At 43.8% G+C, this 20,074-nt stretch overlaps 1 protein-coding gene across 5 annotated transcripts in view; it reads left to right on the top strand.

Annotated features, from left to right (window-relative positions):
• The window catches only part of LOC136435459 (uncharacterized), a 39,635-nt gene extending 19,700 nt beyond the window's left edge, over window positions 1-19,935 (top strand). For 2 of the 5 annotated variants that reach the window (XM_066428978.1, XM_066428981.1), the window contains 35 exons: window positions 300-521; window positions 714-846; window positions 1,015-1,279; window positions 1,778-1,979; window positions 2,104-2,252; window positions 2,424-2,514; window positions 2,721-2,942; window positions 3,160-3,292; window positions 3,454-3,615; window positions 3,953-4,052; window positions 4,813-5,014; window positions 5,656-5,816; window positions 6,109-6,199; window positions 6,585-6,806; window positions 6,939-7,071; window positions 7,262-7,526; window positions 7,922-8,114; window positions 8,482-8,681; window positions 8,846-8,956; window positions 9,405-9,629; window positions 10,095-10,221; window positions 10,743-10,914; window positions 11,546-11,788; window positions 12,274-12,391; window positions 12,870-13,013; window positions 13,324-13,525; window positions 13,949-14,200; window positions 14,653-14,828; window positions 15,376-15,493; window positions 16,126-16,289; window positions 17,010-17,157; window positions 17,750-17,836; window positions 18,263-18,421; window positions 18,933-19,147; window positions 19,538-19,935. In XM_066428978.1, the coding sequence (XP_066285075.1) occupies window positions 300-521; window positions 714-846; window positions 1,015-1,279; window positions 1,778-1,979; window positions 2,104-2,252; window positions 2,424-2,514; window positions 2,721-2,942; window positions 3,160-3,292; window positions 3,454-3,615; window positions 3,953-4,052; window positions 4,813-5,014; window positions 5,656-5,816; window positions 6,109-6,199; window positions 6,585-6,806; window positions 6,939-7,071; window positions 7,262-7,526; window positions 7,922-8,114; window positions 8,482-8,681; window positions 8,846-8,956; window positions 9,405-9,629; window positions 10,095-10,221; window positions 10,743-10,914; window positions 11,546-11,788; window positions 12,274-12,391; window positions 12,870-13,013; window positions 13,324-13,525; window positions 13,949-14,200; window positions 14,653-14,828; window positions 15,376-15,493; window positions 16,126-16,289; window positions 17,010-17,157; window positions 17,750-17,836; window positions 18,263-18,421; window positions 18,933-19,147; window positions 19,538-19,615 (5,885 nt within the window). In that variant the 3' untranslated portion in view covers window positions 19,616-19,935. Of the gene's footprint in view, window positions 1-299; window positions 522-713; window positions 847-1,014; window positions 1,280-1,777; window positions 1,980-2,103; window positions 2,253-2,423; window positions 2,515-2,720; window positions 2,943-3,159; window positions 3,293-3,453; window positions 3,616-3,952; window positions 4,053-4,812; window positions 5,015-5,655; window positions 5,817-6,108; window positions 6,200-6,584; window positions 6,807-6,938; window positions 7,072-7,261; window positions 7,527-7,921; window positions 8,115-8,481; window positions 8,682-8,845; window positions 8,957-9,404; window positions 9,630-10,094; window positions 10,222-10,742; window positions 10,915-11,545; window positions 11,789-12,273; window positions 12,392-12,869; window positions 13,014-13,323; window positions 13,526-13,948; window positions 14,201-14,652; window positions 14,829-15,375; window positions 15,494-16,125; window positions 16,290-17,009; window positions 17,160-17,749; window positions 17,837-18,262; window positions 18,422-18,932; window positions 19,148-19,537 lie in introns of all 5 variants that reach the window. The other 3 variants (XM_066428979.1, XM_066428980.1, XM_066428983.1) reach the window with 3 other exon arrangements.
• The last annotated feature ends 139 nt before the right edge of the window (window positions 19,936-20,074 follow it).

Consider the following 20,074-nt stretch of genomic DNA (forward strand, 5'->3'; position numbering starts at 1 on the left):
CTTGTGAAATCCCCTGTCACACAGTTAACGAGCTTCGGCTGTACTTGTTGATTGCCAGAAGGTCACCAAATGTTTAAGTCGACAGAGGGTCGTGTATATTTCGCTTGAAAATTATCCTATCATATTCAGCCAGGCTCAATGACCTGCAAGCTTTGGCCAATGTCTAAGAATTGTGCAATGATCAAGAGAACACATGGGCATATTACTGCTAAAAATGTCATTTAGAGCTTGCAGCCTAGTCGGCTGATCGATTTTATATTGTGTGATGGGCTTAATTGTTAGTGTTACTTCCTCTTTAGGTGATGCCAGCTACTGGGCTGTCGCTGTTGTCCGTAAGGACAACTCTGAAATCAACATCAACAACCTGCGCGGGCGTAAGTCCTGCCACACCGGTATCGGCAAGACGTCCGGCTGGATCATCCCCACCGGCTGGCTGGTAGACCAGGACTTTGTTCACACCGATGGTCAGACTAGTCTGGTTCAGGCTGTGGGACACTTCTTCAGCAAGAGCTGTGTGCCTGGTCAGTATGTCATTCTTGTAGTACTGTCCTTTTAGTATTGCAAATTTGTAGTACTAGGTCTTGTTCTTAGAAGTATCAGTGATTTTAGCAGGTTAGTCCACGTATTCTATACATTAGAATAGGGTCATAGTCAGAAAAGGCAACTTTACTCAAGAAAAGCACACTTGGTAACTTTGTTGCTTGCTGTTATAGGAGCCAAGAGCCCTGAGTACGATCCCCAGAACACCAACCCCTCCAACCTGTGCTCCCTGTGTGCTGGTGCTGGAGAGGACCACTGTGTGAGGAACAAGAACGAGCCGTACTACGGATATGCTGGGGCTTTCAGGTATGCTGATAAACAAAAACGAATTTAGCAAAATGAAAATGAAAATCACACTATAACAAGTTTTCTGAAACAGTCACTGGTGGTTTTTCCAGATAGAATTTGTGGGATACAAATCACACATGGTGCAATGACAATGTAGCATACAGTCCCTCCTACTTTTCACCCCAGGTGCCTTGCTGAGGGATCCGGTGATGTTGCCTTTATCAACCACCTGACCGTCCAGGACAACACTGATGGACACAACCCTGAGAACTGGGCCGCTGGCCTGCGCTCCAACGAGTTTGAGCTGCTGTGCACGGACGGTTCCCGCCGTCCCGTGGACCAGTGGCGCGAGTGCAGCCTGGCCCGTGTTCCGTCCCATGCTGTGATGACGTCCAACGACAGGAGCCAGGAGTGGGTTAAGAGGGTGGTGCAGTGGCTGAAGAACACTCAGGTGAGGACAGGGTCCTTGGGTTTGAGGACTGTGCATGGAAAAGGTCTTTATAGAAAGTTTTATATGCTGTGAATAATGTCAAGACACATCATTTCAGCATCATTGGACAGTTTTAAACATCACAAAGTTCAGGGCCAATTGTTGATCAGGTACTTAGTCTACTAACTAAAAGGTATCTGTACTATGTATCTGTACCATGTATCTGTACCATGTATCTGAATACGAATAAAGATTATACGAGTGGTCGCCATAGAAGTCTACTAAGGTACTAATAACACAGAAATAGACGTTACAATATGCTGTATGATTTTCTGAGCATAGAGTTATGGTCAGTAAAGGATAAGCCATTAAAAAAATATTTTGCAGTCCAGAGTTCGGGTTAGGCATTTTGGAGCATCCCTAATGACTAGAGGGTCTACCAATTGCATATTTTTCATATTTCCATGGTCTTAGAGAACATCTTAATAAGTTTATCTACCTTTTTTCCCAAACTTGTAGGATCAGTTTGGTTCCAATGAGAATGATCGCGGCTTCCAGATGTTTGACTCCGCCTCCTTCGGCGGCCACGACCTGCTGTTCCGTGACGACACCCATCATCTGGTGGAGGTAGGCAGCAAGGACAGCTGGGAGAAGTGGCTGGGACAGGAGTACCTGCGCTGTATCCGCAGTCACCATGCTGTGGAGCCAGTCCAGCCTCACAGTAAGATCAGACCTTCAGTTTCTTGCTTGATGAGTTGGAAAATTGCTGTTGTCTTAACTTTTTGATTTATCATCAATTTCCTCTTTTTTTTTTCAAGAATTGATCTACGCATTTTGTTGCACAGGTACCCTGCGCTGGTGCACCATCTCCAGCCAGGAGCAGCAGAAGTGCCAGGAGATGAGCCAGCATGTCAGCAGGAGCCTGAACCACAGACTGGAGTGTGTACAGGGCCAGTCTAGTGAGGACTGCATGTACAAGATCTCTCACCACCAGGTAATGACTTCAAGGAACGACATCTATTTTTCAGCAAATCGAAATATTTCAGGCAGCATTTCAGTTGTTCTTCTTGTATCTGCACAGCGGTGTGCTTTCTGGTACAGTCAAGTAATATGGCAATCTTTCTGTGGTTTTGCACATTCAATATGATTCTTACATTTTATTTAGGCTGATGTGATCACCCTGGATGGAGGAGATGTCCTTACTGCAGGCTCTAAGTACGACCTGGTGCCCGTCATGGGAGAGGACTATGGAAATGGTAAGGACGGCATATGTTCTTATCTTCCTTTGATCTCAAAACTCTCAATTTTGCCATAAGAACATATCAAACAAACAGACTGTGCGTTATGAGCTCCCTTTTCAAATCTTTTTCTACTAAGGAGCTAATTCTTGTATCGTTATTACAGGGATGTCCTTGGTGCTGAATTTGTTGTTAAGTGATCAACAAATTGTCAAATTTTTCAGGTGATGCCAGCTACTGGGCTGTAGCTGTTGCCCGCATCAACAACCCAGAAATCAACATAAACAACCTGCAGGGCCGTAAGTCATGCCACACTGGTATCGGCAAGACTTCCGGTTGGAACGTACCGGTCGGCTGGCTGATCCAGCACAACCAGATGAAGATGGACAGCAAGAAGTCCATCCCACAGGCTGTGGGCAAGTTCTTCAGCAAGAGCTGTGTGCCTGGTCAGTGAAAAGTGACCACTCTTGTAGTTTCCTATGAAGTCAGATTGTTAATTATTTGTTGTGCTTATCGTATCCATTATATTGATTTTAGGTAGATAATGAGAATGGTTACCGTCATCATGACTCTCCTCATCATGTGTTTGACTAGGAATTTACAGATTACAAGTGGTCACGCCCCAAGGAAGCTGTTTGTGATGTTTCAACTTTGTATCTTTAGGTGCCCAGAGCCCAGAGTACAACCCTGATGGCACCAACCCTGAGAGCCTCTGTTCCCTGTGTGTCGGGGAGGGAGAAAATCGCTGTGTCCGCAACACCAACGAACCCTACTATGGATATTCTGGAGCATTCAGGTACTTAGTTTAGTGTATTGTTCTCGAAAGAAACTTGTGTATTTTTTGTCTACTAGTATTTGGTGCATTTTCTTTTCTTTTCTTACAATTTTTGACCGAGAAGCTACCAGCAACATTTTCTTTTATGATCATTTCTAACTGACATTTCATATCACCGTTAGGTGCCTGGCAGAAGGTGCTGGTGATGTTGCCTTCGTGAACCATCAAACCATCTTTGAGAACACCAACGGCCGCAGTGAGGAGGGATGGACCAGGAACCTCCATGAGAACGACTTTGAACTTCTCTGTCCTGACGGCTCTCGCAAGCAGTGGAACCAGTGGAAGTAGGTGTACGCTGTTGAAGCACAACATAATTTGTTGATCTCATCAGCAAAAATTCAAATGATGAGGCACTATATGGACCTAATTATTCTACTCTGAATGGTGTTGATAATAAATAGCTGACCAAATTCTGGTTGAATACCTTTAAAATTATGAAAGAAAGCAAAATTGAAATCAGTTCTATTATGGTGTGACAAATACAGCCTATTTTATGATTTTGAGACAAAATTTGAAACTACCGATAGTCAAGAATATAGCAGAGATGAATGAGATTCAAACAGTTTAAGCAAAAGTTTATCGTTTTGACTTTACAAAGTTTCCGTGTTATTCTCTCACCAGGGAGTGTAACCTTGCTCGTGTCCCGTCCCACGCTGTCATGACGTCTCCCCGTAGTAGGAGCGACATTCAGCAGATTGTGGATATCCTGATCCAGGCACAGGTGGGAGAGCCAGTCTCAAACTTTTTCTATAAGCTACAATGTAGTCAATAACTACATCAATATTAACACAGATAGTCTACTGAAACCAGCTCAGGGGCGCACCCGGAGCCACACGCTCAAATTTCAACCACTTAACGCCCGGACAGACTCTTACAAACATTCAGTCTTCCCCCGCACAATCCCCGGGTGGAACACCCTGCCTGGCGCGGTTGTTACGGCACCCACCGTTGAGTCATACCGCGCCAGGCTGGAGGCCTGCCCGCCTTAGCCTGGGACCTCCTCCCCCCCTACTTTGCCCCTCGCGGGGTTATCTGGGGGTAAAACAAGTTGAAGTTGAAGCTACAGTAGATTCCTTCCCTCACATTTTGGTGTATAGGGGCATGCGCAATGCCCATCTCCATTTTTATAGCCCTTGGGCCACGCAGGCCACTACAGTTACTGTAATAGTGCCAAACAGAGACAGCAGTCTGTACCATTTTCCAAGTCATACCGGTAACCTAGCGGGGATTTGAACCCCCAACCTTCTGTATACGCAAGGCGACCACTCTACCCCCTATGCCATTGCACTGGGTTTAACAGTTACAGTTGATATTTCTATGACATCATATGCCATACAATTATTTTGTTTATTCCTCTTTCAATAGGTTTTACTCTCAAACAGTCTACAGTGGTTAATGATTACATTGTCTTTTTTACGATTGTTAAGTACATGTATTATACACTGCTATACTAATCAATGCTTTGTCTTTCCATTTTACAGGAACATTTTGGTCAGGACAGCGATTTCCAGATGTTCGACTCCAGCAAGTTTGGAGGTCGTGACCTGATGTTCCGTGACAACGTGCAGCGCCTGGTCCCGGTGGGGCAGCGGAACACGTGGCAGAAGTGGCTGGGCTCAAGCTATCTGACATCCGTTCGTAGCATGATCCATCGTGATGAACAGAGGACTCAGCATGTGCTTGGTATGTGATGATATAGTGCTTCTTGTGGTATTTGTGATTGTGGTTAGCATTTTTCTTTGCAGCTTACTTACTATTACTGACTACATGTTGTGTGTGCATGTACCTAAAATGCATCACCATATGGTGTGCTGCTATTTATATTTCACTAAGGCCACAGCAAGTAAGTTTCATGGTTGACATCCTCTCCTCCAAATCTAAAATGAAAGTGAAAAAAAAAAACAGAATTGGCTAAAAGAACTAAATTTCCAAAATAGGGACCAAAAACATTTGTAACAAGCAACAAAACATGGTACATGTATCACAGCCAACAATTCTTTTCTTCCTGTATTCAAGAAGTGTAGTAAGTGATACTAGTGTGTAGTAGCTTAGTATCACTAGTACAACTACACTCCAGGCTACCAAACTACTGTGTCTCTTCTACGACTACACTTCCATCATCTTGACCATCACCAGAGTCTCAGGAACGAAAAAGACTTAGGAACAAAATTTCTTTTTCTTTTCTTTCAAAATCAAGTAGAAATCTATGCGCACACGGATGTGATCTTATATTAGATTTACTTACTGTGGCCGAGAGATAGAAGATAACAGTCTTTATGGAATGAATTACTGAAGAAACACCTGTACTATCTTATATCCTACAGATAAGCAGGTTCGCTGGTGCGTGACCTCGCAGGCAGAGAAGGAGAAGTGTGAGCAGATGAGCACCAAGCTGGACACTTCTGACTTCGTCACTTTCCCCACCATCAAGTGTGTGCACGCAGACAACGCCGAGCAGTGTATGCAGAAGATCCACATGAACCAGGTGTGTGTACTAAACTCGGCATTTTCAATCATGTATAAAGGGGATTAGCTTGTTAAATATGCCGGTATGAGGAAATGTTTGGGTAGATAAAAGGCCAGTTTAGATACAGTTTGAGGTTGATGAAAATAACTTTTTAACTGGTAGTAAGAATGACAGCGTGCCTTGCTTTCACGAATATGATAGACCTTTAATATGTTATAGAGAAGGCTTATATATTAGTTTTCTCATACTTACATTAAACATTCAACGAGACAGATCAAGACCAATGTCGCCATCTTTTCCACTCATCCAGGCTGATGTGATCACCCTGGATGGAGGAGACATCTACCAGGCTGGATCTCGTTTCGACATGAAGCCCATCATGGGGGAGGACTATGGAAATGGTAGGTATAAGATAATTGACAGCTTAGTGACTGGTACGGTTGCTACATTGTAAGTGACGTTTATGATCTGAGTCCCAGCAAACAAGGATGGCCTGCTGTGATGAGTAATGTACCAGGAGATGATGGGCAGTTAGGAGGGTGCTTTCCAAGTAACTCCAAGGAAAGTTGAGAAAGAATGGTCAGGTGACTCAGAGAATGGTCATCTCAGGGGAGGCATGCCCCCTGATGAGGCATGTGTCTAACTGAATTTAGAATGTACAAAATTGGATCATTATTTTGGACATGGTGTCAGGAAGACAACCTGCCACAACCAACCAGGTTTCGCTTAGTAAGAGACAAACAAACAAACATGTACAAACTGATGTATGTACAATGTTGATCCCAGGTGATGCCAGCTACTGGGCTGTCGCTGTGGTCCGTAAGGACAACTCTGAAATCAACATCAACAACCTGCGCGGGCGTAAGTCCTGCCACACCGGTATCGGCAAGACGTCCGGCTGGATCATCCCCACCGGCTGGCTGGTAGACCAGGACTTTGTTCACACCGATGGTCAGACTAGTCTGGTTCAAGCTGTGGGACACTTCTTCAGCAAGAGCTGTGTGCCTGGTCAGTATGGCACTCCTTTATCCCTGTTAGTCAGACTAGCCTACATATCATTAGAATTTTTTGTAAATCACTTTTTGTATGTTATCATATCTTTACTTTCATTATTCTAAATATATCTATATTTACACAAAGGTGCCAAGAGCCCTGAGTATGATCCCCAGAACACCAACCCCTCCAACCTGTGCTCCCTGTGTGCTGGTGCTGGAGAGGACCACTGTGTGAGGAACAAGAACGAGCCATACTACGGATATGCTGGGGCATTCAGGTATGAACAATTTCAGGAAAACTATGAAGCACATATTCAAGATGGATGAATTTTTTTTCCTTCTTCTTAAAAGACATACATTGTAATTGTATATTGTAGTCTGTTTTGAGATCTTTGATGTAGAAAATGTAGAAGCTTGAAAAATGGCATGGAGACTGAAATAACATGGAACATATCTTGCCTTGTCCAGGTGCCTTGCTGAGGGATCCGGTGACGTTGCCTTCATCAACCACCTGACCGTCCAGGACAACACCGATGGACACAACCCTGAGAACTGGGCCGCTGGCCTGCGCTCCAACGAGTTTGAGCTGCTGTGCACGGACGGTTCCCGCCGTCCCGTGGACCAGTGGCGCGAGTGCAGCCTGGCCCGTGTTCCGTCCCACGCTGTGATGACGTCCAACGACAAGAGCCAGGAGTGGGTGGACAGGGTGGTGCGTCTGCTGAAGGGTGCTCAGGTAGGCTGGATACTGAGTTAAGATAACAGTAAGCACTAAGCACTGCTAGGACAGCTAGTTTTCTCCATTGGATTCACATGCTTGTAATCTGAGGGTCAAAGGAGGCTTACATGGGAAATTGCTTTAAGTTCAAGTCACTTTTGACAGCAAGGCCATTCTTAATATCCTAGAGTCTGTGGCTGATGGAAAAATGGAAAATAGTTTCTATGTCCTGGAGATGTACCAGTTGTGCAAGCTAGTTTGCTACAAAAAAATAAATGTATAGCGATGATGCTTGAAGTTGTCAATTATGGCTCTTCCTCCAGTCTTCACAGAATTTGCAGAATGAATCCTTTTCTGATAAGATTCTTTAAGTAAGGGATGTTTTTCACTCATGAACCTGTTTCCATCCATAGGACATGTTTGGTTCTGATGAGAACGAGGGTGGCTTCCAGATGTTTGACTCCGCCTCCTTCGGCGGCCACGACCTGCTGTTCCGTGACGACACCCATCATCTGGTGGAGGTGGGCAGCAAGGACAGCTGGGAGAAGTGGCTGGGACAGGAGTACCTGCGCTGTATCCGCAGTCACCATGCTGTGGAGCATCATGGTATGTACAACAGTCTTCATATTCACAGTTATCTATAGTGAGATTTTGTGTACTTCCTGACAAGTAATGGTAAAGCAGTCGAACCTCAGACTGGGAATGAAGCATGACGCTTTTTCGTTTGCTTGAGTAGTGCAATGCGGCTTTGCTACGGCTCACCAGGTCGCCCCTACTCTTCTCAATAAGACACGTGTTGGGTTCTTTTACGTGCTGAGGTTTGAGAGACAAAAACGTAGCACCTTAATCAATTGTTGTCCCAGTTTTTCATGGTTTATAGGTATTTTGCAAGCATGTGTCTTTGAAGTACATAATGCAAGTATCTATTTGTGATACCTGGTGTAGTCAATGGACCATGTCATACTCCTTTTAGACATGCACTCCATGAGAACTGTCGGCCAACAGCCTGCTCTGAGCACCAGCGAAGGTCGTCCCATACTTCTGTCCAACTTGCGTATTCAGGACGCCGAGGGTCACAACGGTCGCTACCACGTCCACGCCACCGTGAACCAAGGTGGACATCTGTGGATCAGGGATGGTCTGGATGGCATTGTCTTCACCTCCGATGCCAAGGTAGAATCTGATGTCATCATTCAATGTTTTCTCACTTTTCCTTTTAATGTAGAACATGACAAAACGATGGTAGAATTTGTTTTATGTCCTTTAGCAGAGATATGTTTTAATGCATTTGATTTGATGGTACAATATCAAGATGTCTTTATTCCCATCTGTCTAAGACTACCAACCAGCATCATGCTCGACATCATCGTCATCAGGACCCCCATCAGCACCAGGAGGAGTCACACCCCGTGGAGAGTGAGCTTTCTTGGGAAGACAGCTCTTCACAGGTAGGTCTCAGGGTCCATTAACCATTTTCCTACTGTGCGAACATTTTGTACGTTCATTGCAGCGGATTTGTTTTCGGTTCCAATGTAAGTCTGAAGGAAGAGTGTTATGTAACATAAAACAGCCTCATGATACAAACAGAAGAGAATCGGTTTTGTTGGAAACACAATGGTCAGTGCCATTGAGATATAATGTACGTTCAATGTAATAATTGTAATGTACATCTAATACTTGCGATGTACTGGAAATCAAATGATATTTGCTCAGGTTAATAGCAGTAGGTTTCCATCATGTTATTGCTATCTAATATCATGCAAATGACAAATGGCTGTTGATTTCTCAATGGTAGTTCAGCAATTAAGACCAAAAATTGATTTTGTTGCCTCAATTTTGACCATAACACTAACAGCAGAGACACATAACAGGGGTATGTTTCTCTTCTGACATCAGGAACACTCCAGGAGTCTCAGCCATGAGAGTGAGAGCCATGAGATGAACCACCAGGACAGCAACCCCATCTCTCACCTATGGGACAGCCTCTGGCAGATGTGGGAGGAGAACAGCTCTGAGGAGAAACACCACAGCTCCGAGGAGGGACAGCACAGGCACCACAGCTCTGAGGAGGGACAGCACAGGCACAGCAGCTCTGAGGAATCACACCAGGACAGGACCTGGGTATGTGATATCATGGTCTTACATGTAGGATCTAAGGGAAAGCACACTGTTTGGTTCAACTTCTTGTAGTTTATTCAAGAATTTTATCTAATTGTGGAAAAAAAAGCTGAAGATTTTAGTCTGAATGAATGAATGAGAAAACAAACGAGCAAATGCATGAAGGAACAATTGAATGAATGAATGAATGAATGAATGAATGAATGAATGAACGAACTTTAAAAAATGCACAGAGAAACAAGTGAAGCAAATGACTTGTATGAATCAATATTTCACATTCTGCTGTGCTTTTCCCACATGTTCTACAGTATATAGAACTATGTATACAAAACATCATCAGCTAACATCATGCTACTGATAGTAGTAGTAATTACATACTATAACAGTATAAGATGTTTTACACCTTTTGTTTTTCAAAGATCATGATCGTTATCAATAATGTATCATGTCTTATCTTCACTGTTGCAGGATGATGTCCACACCAGTACTGAGACCAAGAGACAGGAGCTGACAAAGGATGATGACTTTTACCAACACTACAAGCACCACCACTTCCAGTACTCCAACAACGGCCGCCCAACTCTGTCCTTCTCTGGTGAGTTTCAGTTCACCGCACATGTGTAGACTGAAATAATATTGGCTAAGGAATGGTGTGTGTGTGTGTGTGTGTGTACGTGTGTGTGTGTGTGTGTATGTATGTGTGTGTGTGTGTGTGTGTGTGTGTATGTCTGTGTGTGTATGTGTGTGTCTGTGTGTGTCTGTGCATGTGCATCTATTCGGAATCTATACTTATTGATTTGTAGTTTGCACAAAATGTAAAAATTTCAGTTTGGTTATTAAGTCAAATGTAGAAGCAGGAAACTGAGTTTTGGACACATGTACTGTGATGTACATGTACAAATTACTGTTTATACAGTTGCTTGAGTAATTGTCATTTGGCGTAACTTATTACCTGGATGTCTAACCTTCATCAACGTACATGTACTAATATTTTCCAGTTTTTAACCTGGCAGACACTGAAGGATTAAACAATATACTTAATTATTTACTAGCAAGTGTTACAGTACAACATATCATATACAATATACTTACAACACGACTGCCCCCCTCCCCCAGGTGACCTGGCGTCGGTGCAGAAGGCTGTGTCCAGCATGGTGTTTGTGCCGTGGTGCGAGCAGTGGCCGACTCCGCCCAACTGGGACCTGCCCCCCACCACCTGGATGTTCCCCAGCGAGGAGGACCAGGCTCTGTCCGAGGACCCGAACCACCCTGTCATCTGGCCTGCATGGTAAGACATGCCCAACATCTCAAATATACGAAATATACGAAGCTACATCCATCTCATGTTTGAAGAGAGTCAAAGCTCAAGCACGTTAAAGAATCCACTGCACTTATCAAAAGAGTAGGGGTCCTTCCTGGTGTGAGTGGTTCAGAACATACAGTCTTATGGCCGCATATGGGGCATTTGTCATATTGAGGTCACTTGAGTTAGCGCAGAATGGCAGCCGCTCCAGATCCTTGCGATCTAACCCCGCCTATTGTAAGCTCCTTGCAATTCAGCCCATGGCTGCGAAGAGAGAGTAGTCAGGCCACACAATAACAATAACGATAACAAAAAAAAAGACAGTTTCATTTAACTTGAGAGAAAAATCTCTTTTTTTCAAATCCAATTGCATACTAGTAACCTAGAGCATGTAAACAAATCACACTAGGTGTGCAGGACTGAGGAACAGATTTGAGTATGGGTTTATAACTCTTCTAAATATACATTTGATTGTTACTGTTCAGTTAGCATGCTTTACAACTGAAAATTTAGTGCCATGATGAAGATTTGATGGATTTGTCATTTTTGTTGAAAGCAGACATAATGTTGGCTGTGACTAAATTTGCATTCTGTCCACCTTTGTCGTCCCTCCCAGGTACCCACGTTTCTGGTACCCGTTCCCCACCAAGGCCTGGACATGGTGGCCCCGCGTTCTCCCGCCCTACTGGCTGAACAAGCAGTGTCAGGACTGGACCAGCATGATCCACATCTCTGTCTCTGAAGAAGCGCCCTCTTCCTGCGCTAGCCAGGAGGACAGGCAGGAACGCCCCGTGACTGACATGGACATCCCTGTACACGTCCAGTCCCGCACCAACGCTCCCATCAGCCTCATCCCAAGGTATGTCTAAAATATTGTGCTGTGTGAACTTTTTGTGTATTGCAATATAGTTATTTGTAAAGGTAAAAGTAGTCCCATAGCCTTTTGAGACCATATATATAGGGGCAGTTGGCTTTTGAAATCCACTGTGTCTAGGACACGGTATTGAAAGGCGGAGCTCATTGCTCTTTTTCCACTGCCTTTTACCTGTCCAACGTAAGTCGTCAAGTACCCATTTTCAAACCGGGTTAGAGTGAGGAAAGTTGTGTAAAGTGCCTTTCCCAAGGACACAGCATCTAGGCAGGAATGCCAGGAATTAAACCTGTGACCTCTTGATCTCGTATCTGCTATCAAAGCCACTTGACCATTCTTATGTGTATTGCAGTCTGTAGCAACTGTTTTCAAGCAATGCTAGAAGATTAAAATCAGTGTACCATTTTTTGTTGCTTTCATTATCTCATGTATCTCATAGTCTTGACAATTGACCTATTGTGTTTGTTCTGTAGGAACCTCTTTTACTACTTTGATTCTGATGCGGAGTCTGTCCCTATCAACGACATCTACATCCGCTCCGAGCTCACTGATGTCAACCTGCGTCTCAACTTCAAGGTCATGGAGGACCATGTAAGGGAACTTTCTGATTGTCATGGCTTTGATAACAATGTTCCAAATCATAGCTAAAGACAATCCTTGATGGTTATTGTGATTATGATAGATACAAGTCTGAGTGTGTGAACTTTTATGCAGATTTATATAGTTAAGTCTTTGTTTCGTTGGTTTGCCATTCCGTGTTAAAAATCCAAATGTTAGTGGTGTCATCATTCAGCACCCAGGACAGCACCAATCGTGTGAACAGTGACAGAATGCACATTCTTTTTCTGGCTAAAACCATGATTGTTGAGAGAAGATATGGCATTCAGAAGGGATGCAGCTATCACACCTTTCCAAATCCATATCTTTTTAGGTCTTTTGCCATCAAAATGTGGCAGCACTGATGCAACTGATGCACATGTACTGTAAGTTAATGGTGATGCTACATTAAATTTTGAATGTATAATTCTATGAGCGAAATCAACCATAAGACATGTATCCTCTCTCCCAGCTTGCTACAGTCCAGGCTGAAAGTGTGGAGGCCCCAGAGTTCACATGCACTTCTGTAGAGGAGTGCAACGAGCACCTGCGCACAGTCAAGGTCCACTTCAAGAATGGAGTCAGGGCCACTGACTTCTGCCACCTGGGCATTCAGGTATGCTGTCTCTCTTCTCTTTTCTCTTAGAAGAGGAGTAAGGGATACACCTGAAAAGATGATAATGATAAAAGGGAGGTTGTGTGAAAGTAGAGAAAAATAATTATACTTGGCAAGAAATTACAAGCAAAAATGCATGCCAAAATAGAGAGGAAAGATATAAGTTCTACACTCAAACGTTGCCTGAAAAATTGAACTAAAAGATGTTTATATAACACTTCACAGTTTATCCCTCACAATACTCTTACATGTTTGCAGCTAGAGACAATCTGTCATTAACCACAAGTGTGTTCTTATTCTGGACCTACAGATCAGTATGTTCAAGGACAACTCTGATGTCCCGTCAGACCTACTGACAGTCTGGGCCTACCAGACGTCTGGGCAATGTGTGGACCCTTGGGCCACCAACGGTAACTTCCATCTGAGTAAGGAGAGGAGCCAGACTAACCAGGGTCAGACAGTCGACATCAACCTCATCCCTGATGACCTCAGCAACGAGGAGTCTCTGAATGGTCGGTGTCGTTTAGCACCCATCATTGTTTCCAGTTTTTCTTACTTTCAAACTACCGGTACCATGTCTTTGTAAAGAGAACTGAAAATTTGTGAGGCATTATAGAATCAACTTCAGGCAGTTTTAATATTACCAATTAAGGAAGCTATGTTTTGGGGTTTGTTTGTTTGTTTGTTTGGTTGTTTGGTTGTTTGTGTGTGAACAGTATCACTAAAGAAGTTGTAGATGGATTTCTTGCATATTGGTAGATGTTAGCAAAATGAAGAAATTATTAGATTCTAGCAGCTTTCAGTGGTACTGCAACAGGACTTCTGGTTTTGATATCTTTTCTGATCATGCTACATGTATGGTCAGGATTTTTTAATGTAAGATAGCTCTTGGACTCATTTTGTTGTATGTCATAATTGTGTTCCGTCACACACAGGTATCCTGCACATGACAATCCACGCTGCTCACGGCCTGGTCACGTACACCGCCCCCGACGGCCTGCGTACATTCATCGACCACATGGGCGTGCACCAGCGCATCCCCACCAACATCTGTGTGTCCGGGCCAGCTGAGATGGTCAAGCAGGCCCTGCAGACCATCAAGTACACTCCCATCAGGGCATTCACCGGCACCGACAATATCACCATCGAGTACGGCACCACCCGCACTGCCATGAGACTGTCTCCAGGTAAACTCGTCTTTCCCTAGAACTATGGTAGAGTGCAACTCGATGCCACTAAGTCCTCACTAAATAGCTTGAAACAACACTTGCAGTTAGATGTGCAAAGGTTAGGTGTGAAAAGTCGTTCAGTGAAATATAACCAGCTGCTGCTGCGCCATGCTCCTGCAAAGCTGTTCACAGTGTTATGCTGAATGGCGGTTATACTGGCTACTAGTATATAGTCACAGATACAGAAGCTTGTCACGTACAATCAAAGGCGAACATGACTATTGAAAAATCTACAAATCATGTGTCTTTTATTTCATATTGAACTATCTATTAGTAATGCATGGTGCAATTTGCTTCACAAGGAGAAGTCAAATGAAAGTGCTACAAAATTCTGTTACCACTGGTCCAGCTATGATCAATTTGAAGACTGTCAAACAGTATTCCAACTTGGCATCTGTTGACGTTTACAGATAAGATCCATCGTAAGATGACGGTTGTGCACAAGGTGGAGGTGCGGCCCGTCTCCTCCCCCATCCTGGTCCAGGCTCCGTCCCACATGTGTGTGCATCATCATCAGCGCCCCCTACCTCACATCGACACCAACCTGAAACTGCAGAGCTTGTGGCACAAGCCAGCTCCCAACATGGTATTGTTTGCTTGTTTGTTTGTTTTATTAAGATTGCCATTAGTGTGTGGCGTCTGTGGCATAGTGGCAGAGGTTCAATCCCCAGTGGAGTACCCAGACATGTCCGGACATGCACCCAGACGTTGTGCCCTTGGGAAAGGCACAACACATATTCTCCCATGTCCTAAGCCCAGCAGTAGGGTTTGGGTTGGCGTTAGGAAGGGCATCCAGCTGTAAAAACCCTTGCTACAAAAAGCCTTGCACTTGATGAGGAGTTCTGGGGCTTCCCCATCCATGTGCAAGCACGTCCAACCCCCATATGATGGGGAACAAAAGATGTAAAATTGGAGAGAGAGAGAGAGAGAGAGAGAGTGTTACATGTAGAAACACTATTCTACCTGGAGTCCACTTACATGCTAGATTAAATGAAATATAAATAACTAAACTGCTCCTTGTGTCACATCTATTACATATGTTGTTTTCTTCAGAATGATTTTACCTCTGGAGAGATGTTCTCCCACAAGGCTGTTCCTTTAGGCTTTAACCTTTCACCTTTGTTACCTGCCAGGTGAAGCTGACAGTGACAGCGACCAGTGGTGACGTGAACATCAACGAACACAAGCTGCAGGAGCAGTTCCACCCTCACCAGAGCTCTGACGAACACCACCGCGACATGGTTCATCTGGGTAAGTCTTTGCGATGAACCTGTAGAAATAAGGCAAAAAAAAGTAGTACGAAAATGTTAGGCAAGTCCAAAAAGTTTGGTCTGCGCGGACGCCTTTGGTGCCTGTTTTAAACTGTTTTTTGTTTAATCCATCTATCATACCCACCTCCTATACGCTGCAATTCAGGGCTCCAGCTTTGCCCCTCTTCTCTCTCTCCGCCTCACAAAATCTGAGCGAGAGGCATGTGGTAAATTTCATTTCTGGATTTATCTAGAGTACATGAAAGTGATGTACAGTATAAAATCAAAGAAAGTGATGAAATATGAATAAAATCAGATTCTACAAATACTACAGAAAATGTTGATAAACAGTGTTGAAAAGAAAAATGTGAAAATGCCCCAGAGATATCTTTCTGAGCCCTTCTTCTTCTTCTTTGGGGATAGGTTGCCAACTTCAACTTGTTGAATATTCTGCCACACTGACGGGGGTGCTGATGCTGGATGTTGTTTAGATGGGACTTGTCAGGTCCTAGTAGTGAGGAGTGATGAGGGGAGAGTACTGTGAGCATTTTAAGTACATGTATATGAAGGCTATCTTGTATGAAGGCTATCTTGTACCCACCTGTGAACTTGCCCCCTCGTATTGCCCGACAGATCTTGATGTGCAGCACCGTCAGCGTGCCTCCGGCTCCTGGCTGCAGGTGGTTGCGGAGGACTGGGTGGTGCGCCACATTCTGCACAACCAGCTCGTCTGGTACAAGCCCAACAAGTGCGTGTCGTCCGGGCAGCCAATCCGCCATGATACCGTCCACGTGGAGGTGAGCTGAACATTACATGTAACCTCTATTAACATTAATCCGACAGGTTACATAAATAAGCCACTTTGAAAACAATGTTTGTTTTTTTATCAAACAACATAAATAACAAATACAGACAACATGGCAACGCACTCAAGTTCATACAACTTATATTAACGCGCCATCAGACAAGAAAGGAATATAATCTATACAGTTATATACTTATATACCCAAAAGTTAAACAAATAAATGAAAGCATTCAATACATGTAGTTAATATGTTTCGTTTCCCAGTAAGCGCAAATCCCCCCCCCTCAACTAGATATGACTGATAGAACAATGGGTTTGAAAGATCTCTAGTGCAACGCCCACATATATGAAAGTTTAGATATACAGGAGTGCATTATACCCAGGGAAGTTGGGTTTCAGATCTGTTTGGACGTATCTTTTCATGGTGGCGGAATTATGTGCCCTGGTGGAATTATGTTTGTAGATGTTGATGTAGACTTCTAACGGCCATCTCACAGTCTTGAGGCCGCTCTACAACAAAAGTAAAATTATAGGGAAAATGTCAGCTTGAATCTTAGCAATGATGTGTATATTCAATTAAACCATAAAAGTCACAAAATTCTCCCATCTTAACCTTCTCCCTGCTGCCTAACTCTGTAACCGATAGGGTATTGGGTGTCAAACGGCTTCTTCAGTGTGCTAAAGGTTCAAGTACATTGTTGTGGTTCCCCAGGTTGAGGAAGTCAGCTCGGAGCATGTGACCAACAGTGAGATCCAGGTTACTGTGGACTGTCACCAGAACCAGCAGCAGAGATGGCAGGTCGACGGAGTCTCCAGTGAGGAGAACTCTCATGGGTCTCATGGGTCTCATGAGTCTCGTGGGGTATGTACCCAGGCATTTCATTGTTTGTTTCATTTTTAGACGTTAAACTGGATAGTGAGTGTGTAGTGTGTTGTTTTCTTTTGTTGATTTGAAAGATCTCCATTAATAACAGTACATGATACAGACTTCACTACTCTTCCTGGAGTCGTAATTATAACAAACACAATATATTACTAAACATGCAGTGTGTCTGTACACATTGTCAAAAGCCTTAATCTTTTAGCCCATGTACTTAACATCAGATAGTCTGCCTGATATTTATACAGGGCATGAGATGGTAGCTTCTCCCTGCTGCTTAACTTTACCTATACAAATTTGGTGCCAAATAGCTTATGATCTTAGTAGGTTGAAGGTAGAGATCTAGAGTACTCCAAAGACCTAAGTGTTTAAATCTGTGCCTGTTACCAAAAGCCTTCATCTTGTAGCCTGTCTTGGAGTAACCTATATCAGATAGTGAGTTAGATGCAGTTTACAGGTGACTAGTAAAACTTAAATCCTGTGTGGTACCTGTATAGAATGATAACAGTCACATATTGAAGGCACGATACTTGATAATGATTGTTTTCTCATTGTCACATATGACTGTGTTTGGCAGGTTAGTTCCCAGTGGTCCCTGGAGCTGAGTCCCTGGTCTGTGGAGCAGTCCTCAACTGAGGTGGAGGTCACCTCTGACTCAGGTAGGTGAAACAGCGACAAAAAATGTAGGAATGGTAAAAGAAGATATTCAGTTTGGTCCCTAAAAATAGGCTTCCACCAATCTTCCGAAAATAGTTTCATCAGGTTGGTAGAACATAGAATGTTTGGAGTTTCTTTTTTAACACAATATACATGTAGGTAATCTCACCTGCTGACGTTTCTGTCAGACACCTTCTTCAGAGCTTTTAAGCAGTACTCCAGTCAGAAGCTCTGAAGAAGGTGTCTGACAGACACTGAAACATCAGCAGGTGAGATTACTCCAAATATCCTAGGCTTCTAATGTTTTGTAACTATTGTGTGGTGAATCAACAACTTCATAATTTCCTGTCATACATGTTGTACATAACATATATATCTACCAGTACATGTAGTTCTCTCTCCAACATGTCTATTTTACTGTTCAACAGAGTGTGTTCCCGCGGGGTCATGGAAGGAGTGGTCGGAGTGTAACGCTAACAGCTGCCAGATGGGCAGCCAGTGGCGCGAGAGGCCTACTCGCAACGCCAACCCTGCCTCCAACCGCTTCTGCCAGCCGCAGCGCGAGCAGAGGCAGTGCACCAACTGTGGTCAGTCATTCAATCATACTGAAACACTACAGATTAACGACTTTAACTTGTATTTGAGCCTTTGTACTTTGTGGTCTCTGTACACTCTGTGGATTGAAATGATGTATGAATAGTATGGTTAAAAGAAAACTTGGTTCTAGGACAGTTTCACAAATATCACTCAATGCAAGTTGTGAGTTGTGTTGGAGTAGGGTGTGACATGACCCCGACGTTATGCCCTTTGGAAAGGCACTAAATACGACTTTCCTGACTTGACCCAGGTGTAAAAATGGGTACCTGACTTCGGTCGGGGAGGTGAAAGGCGGTTGAAGGAGAGGGTTTAGCTCCTCCTTCCAATACCGCTCCCTAGACACAGTGGATAACAACCCACTGACTCTACAGCCTCAAAGGGCTATGGGACTACCTTTACCTTTCACCTTTGAAATATGCTGGAAAATTGTTCTGTTGATGACATTTATCACATTTTGTCAATTCACATTTTAAGAGATATTTGTGGTTTTGCATGTTTTAGGCTGTAAGCCGGAGAGGCAGTTTGTGAAGCACCCATCCCCCAGTTTCCAGAACTGCCAGACCGTCCGCCAGGTGCTTCGCTGCCCCGAGACCTGCAAGCCCACCAAGACCAGCTTTGTGGAGGAGCAGTTCAACTGCCGTGGACGGACCCTGAGCAAGGATGTGCTGGTCCACGAGGCCTGTGCCTGCGTGGAATGTGCTGCAAAACACACCAAGGTTTGTCCAACCAAAGTTTCATTATGTCAACAACTATATTTACTCTATTATTGTTAACACAATGATAATTTTCAGCCAACAAATCAGGTGAAAAGTCTTGATTGAGAAACTTGCCTGGCTCTTAATGTTACAGCTTCTACTTGTAATGTTGAGTGGTCTGCAACTTCAGCTTGTCTGCCTGGCACTCCACTGTGTATTGTCTTGTTGCAATTTTCAATAAAGTTCTAGCACCATGTTATTGTGTACAAAAGTCCTAATAGCCTGAGTGTCATCCTGTTTAGTTACAGGCTCTGCCTTCACAGAACAGTAACTAAACAGGATGACACTCAGGCTAAAGTCCTAATGCTAACAGGCCAGCGCTCATCTGGTTCTTTGGTTGTGTCCCCCCAGGAATCATGGCACTCCTCCGAGCGTCAGCCATCTTCCAACGAGCGATGGAGTGAAGAGCTGGGCTTCCCCTGGTACTAGACTTGATACATAGGACCACGTTGTGCCTTCCATGTTTTATACGTCAAACCGTTGTCACCTATATTTCTCTACCAATAATCAGGAAATCATATACGGCCAGTGATGATGGGATGCAGTTTGTCTGTGTGTGTGTTACGGCAGGGCATCCGTTAGTGCAATGAGATATAAATGAATTATTCTGTGTGCTTGCTACGTTTGTATCAGAGCTGGTATACTAGTAAGTTTTGAAGCTGTGTGTTTTATGCAGTGCTGCTCTCGCTTTTGATACCATTTGTTGTACTTTTGCATCTTTCAAATAAATTGAAAAGGCATGTCCGCAATTTGTGTTTGTTTATGTTTGTATGTGTGTGTATTGTTGAAGTGAATATTTGTTTATGACAAAAACCAAGCTTTCAAACCTTTTAGATTTACTGTCATTGTGATACTCTCCAGTAGTACAATGATACAAAAACAGAAGTC

The sequence above is a fragment of the Branchiostoma lanceolatum genome, chromosome 5 (assembly GCF_035083965.1).
Source record: "Branchiostoma lanceolatum isolate klBraLanc5 chromosome 5, klBraLanc5.hap2, whole genome shotgun sequence".
Taxonomy (NCBI): domain Eukaryota; kingdom Metazoa; phylum Chordata; class Leptocardii; order Amphioxiformes; family Branchiostomatidae; genus Branchiostoma; species Branchiostoma lanceolatum.